This window comes from Photinus pyralis, unplaced genomic scaffold (assembly GCF_008802855.1).
Source record: "Photinus pyralis isolate 1611_PpyrPB1 unplaced genomic scaffold, Ppyr1.3 Ppyr1.4_unclustered_Scaffold8227, whole genome shotgun sequence".
NCBI classification, from domain to species: domain Eukaryota; kingdom Metazoa; phylum Arthropoda; class Insecta; order Coleoptera; family Lampyridae; genus Photinus; species Photinus pyralis.
Window position 1 is genome coordinate 428,204 of NW_022172337.1, and position 2,042 is coordinate 430,245.

The following is a 2,042-nucleotide window of genomic DNA, read 5'->3' on the forward strand; positions in this document are numbered from 1 at the left end:
ATTCCAGTCTGAACTTCGCCCTATTGAGTCACCCATTATGTAATGTAATGTATAATATCTGTTCTTTGTATGGTGTGTGCTCAATAAATGTCATTATTATTATTATTATTAGTATTGATCTCTTGTACTCCGTGGACTAAATCAACGTGTTTTGTCTTTCATTTAAGGGGGTAAAGTAATACTTTTTATCCGAGAAACACGCGACAAGGACCAATAACTGAACCACTGAAATGTCAAATACAATTTAATAATTAATGCTTACCTTGTACATTTTGGATATTGCACCATATTTTATGCTTATGATATCGTTTTCCATATCTTTTTGAATTTGGGACACAGTGTTTTTGCCATAGGTTGTTCTGCAAAGCTTTAAACGTTCATCTTTGCGCCGTTAGTTTTGAACGAGAATCTTTACTTCAATGAAACTGGCCTTTTTATAATTCTACAGTCACAATTTGACATGGCGAGGGATATTGATCCTACAATCATTTTTTTTTAGGTCCAATACGGCAGATTATGATAAGTTGTCTTGTCGCCACTGTCCTTATAAAGTCACTATAACCAGACCTAGATCGATATTTTTCTATTTCCCCTACAATACAAAAACTAATTTGTCATATCCTGATAGCGCTCGCCGTTGAACGTTACATTTGCCGCATTGAAATTTATCTACAATATGTGATTTTGCATAATTACATTACATTTTCGAAATGCGGCAACTAAGCACTCCGTTCATGCGCAGTAAACCTTCGTAGTAAAAAAAGAAGTCTACGAATAGCCACTTCCTCTTTTAGGTTGCGCTTTGACAACTTGTATTTACCTGGATTGTTAGAAGAATATACTTTCCGTTAAAATGGGTCGTATGCACACTCCTGGGTTAGTACTAACGTTGTGAAAAAAAACCTAGAGCTTAATATAAGATACTTGACTTCATAGTAAGAAAAAGAGTTACCAAATCTTATAGGTTATACCTCATGGCGTGACCATGCCTTTAACATATTTGAAACTTGCAGAAGAGACTAATTTTTATTTTATGTTGCAGAAAGGGTATTGCACAGTCTGCATTACCATATAGAAGAAGCGTTCCAACATGGCTCAAATTGACCGCGGAGGATGTGAAAGATCACATCTTTAAGTTGGGCAAGAAGGGATTGACTCCTTCCCAAATAGGTATGTAGTGTATGTAGATGCATTTATATAATTATTCATACTCGTAATTTTTATAGGTATCATTTTGAGGGATTCGCTCGGTGTCGCTCAAGTACGATTTGTGACTGGTAATAAAATTTTACGCATCATGAAGGCAATGGGTTTAGCTCCTGATCTACCCGAGGATTTGTATTACTTAATCAAAAAGGCAGTTGCAATTCGTAAACATTTAGAACGCAACAGGAAAGATAAAGACAGCAAGTTCCGTTTAATTTTGGTCGAATCTCGTATTCATAGACTTGCGAGATACTACAAGACCAAAAGTGTATTAGCACCAAATTGGAAGTACGAGTCGAGCACAGCGTCAGCGTTAGTTGCTTAACTTTTGTAATGTATGACATACTTTAATTCTTTAATAAAATCCATAAATTTATTATCTTCTCTTATTTATAAACATATATTCCCGAGATGCATTTTTGGAGGAGAAGTTTGCCTACTAGTGATAAAACCATCTATAGATTTCAGATGCAGATCGTAGTTGGAAGGTAGAAATTAATACCTTTACTCAAGCCCATTTGTTTGAATACCATGGATCAGATCAGGTTTTAGAATGCTAAGACAATTCTTTTAAAATGAGTTGAAAACCATATAGTAGGGGAGCTACCTCGAAATCCACTGAACGAAAGTGATCAAAATTTTAACCAATGGAATTGACCGTCTCAGGTCATATGACTTGAGGAGCTGGGGTACTTCTTGTAGTACCAATTCTTAATGGTTGTTTTTGAAGAAAATAATTAAGTTATATATCAAATGAAAACGTTGATAATACCTCTTTGAAGGCTCCTTAAAAAATTTGAAATATCGGTTTTAGTTTTTTAGGAAGTCGTTTTTCG

General features: G+C 34.9%; 1 protein-coding gene across 1 annotated transcript; it reads left to right on the forward strand.

Annotated features, from left to right (window-relative positions):
* Positions 1-756: 756 nt before the first annotated feature.
* LOC116182968 (40S ribosomal protein S13) lies at positions 757-1,583 on the forward strand. Its single transcript, XM_031503545.1, has 3 exons — positions 757-876; positions 1,043-1,170; positions 1,227-1,583. Exons 1-3 carry the CDS (start codon positions 854-856, stop codon positions 1,529-1,531), a joined length of 456 nt encoding a protein of 151 aa, XP_031359405.1. The 5' UTR covers positions 757-853; the 3' UTR covers positions 1,532-1,583.
* Positions 1,584-2,042: the final 459 nt, after the last annotated feature.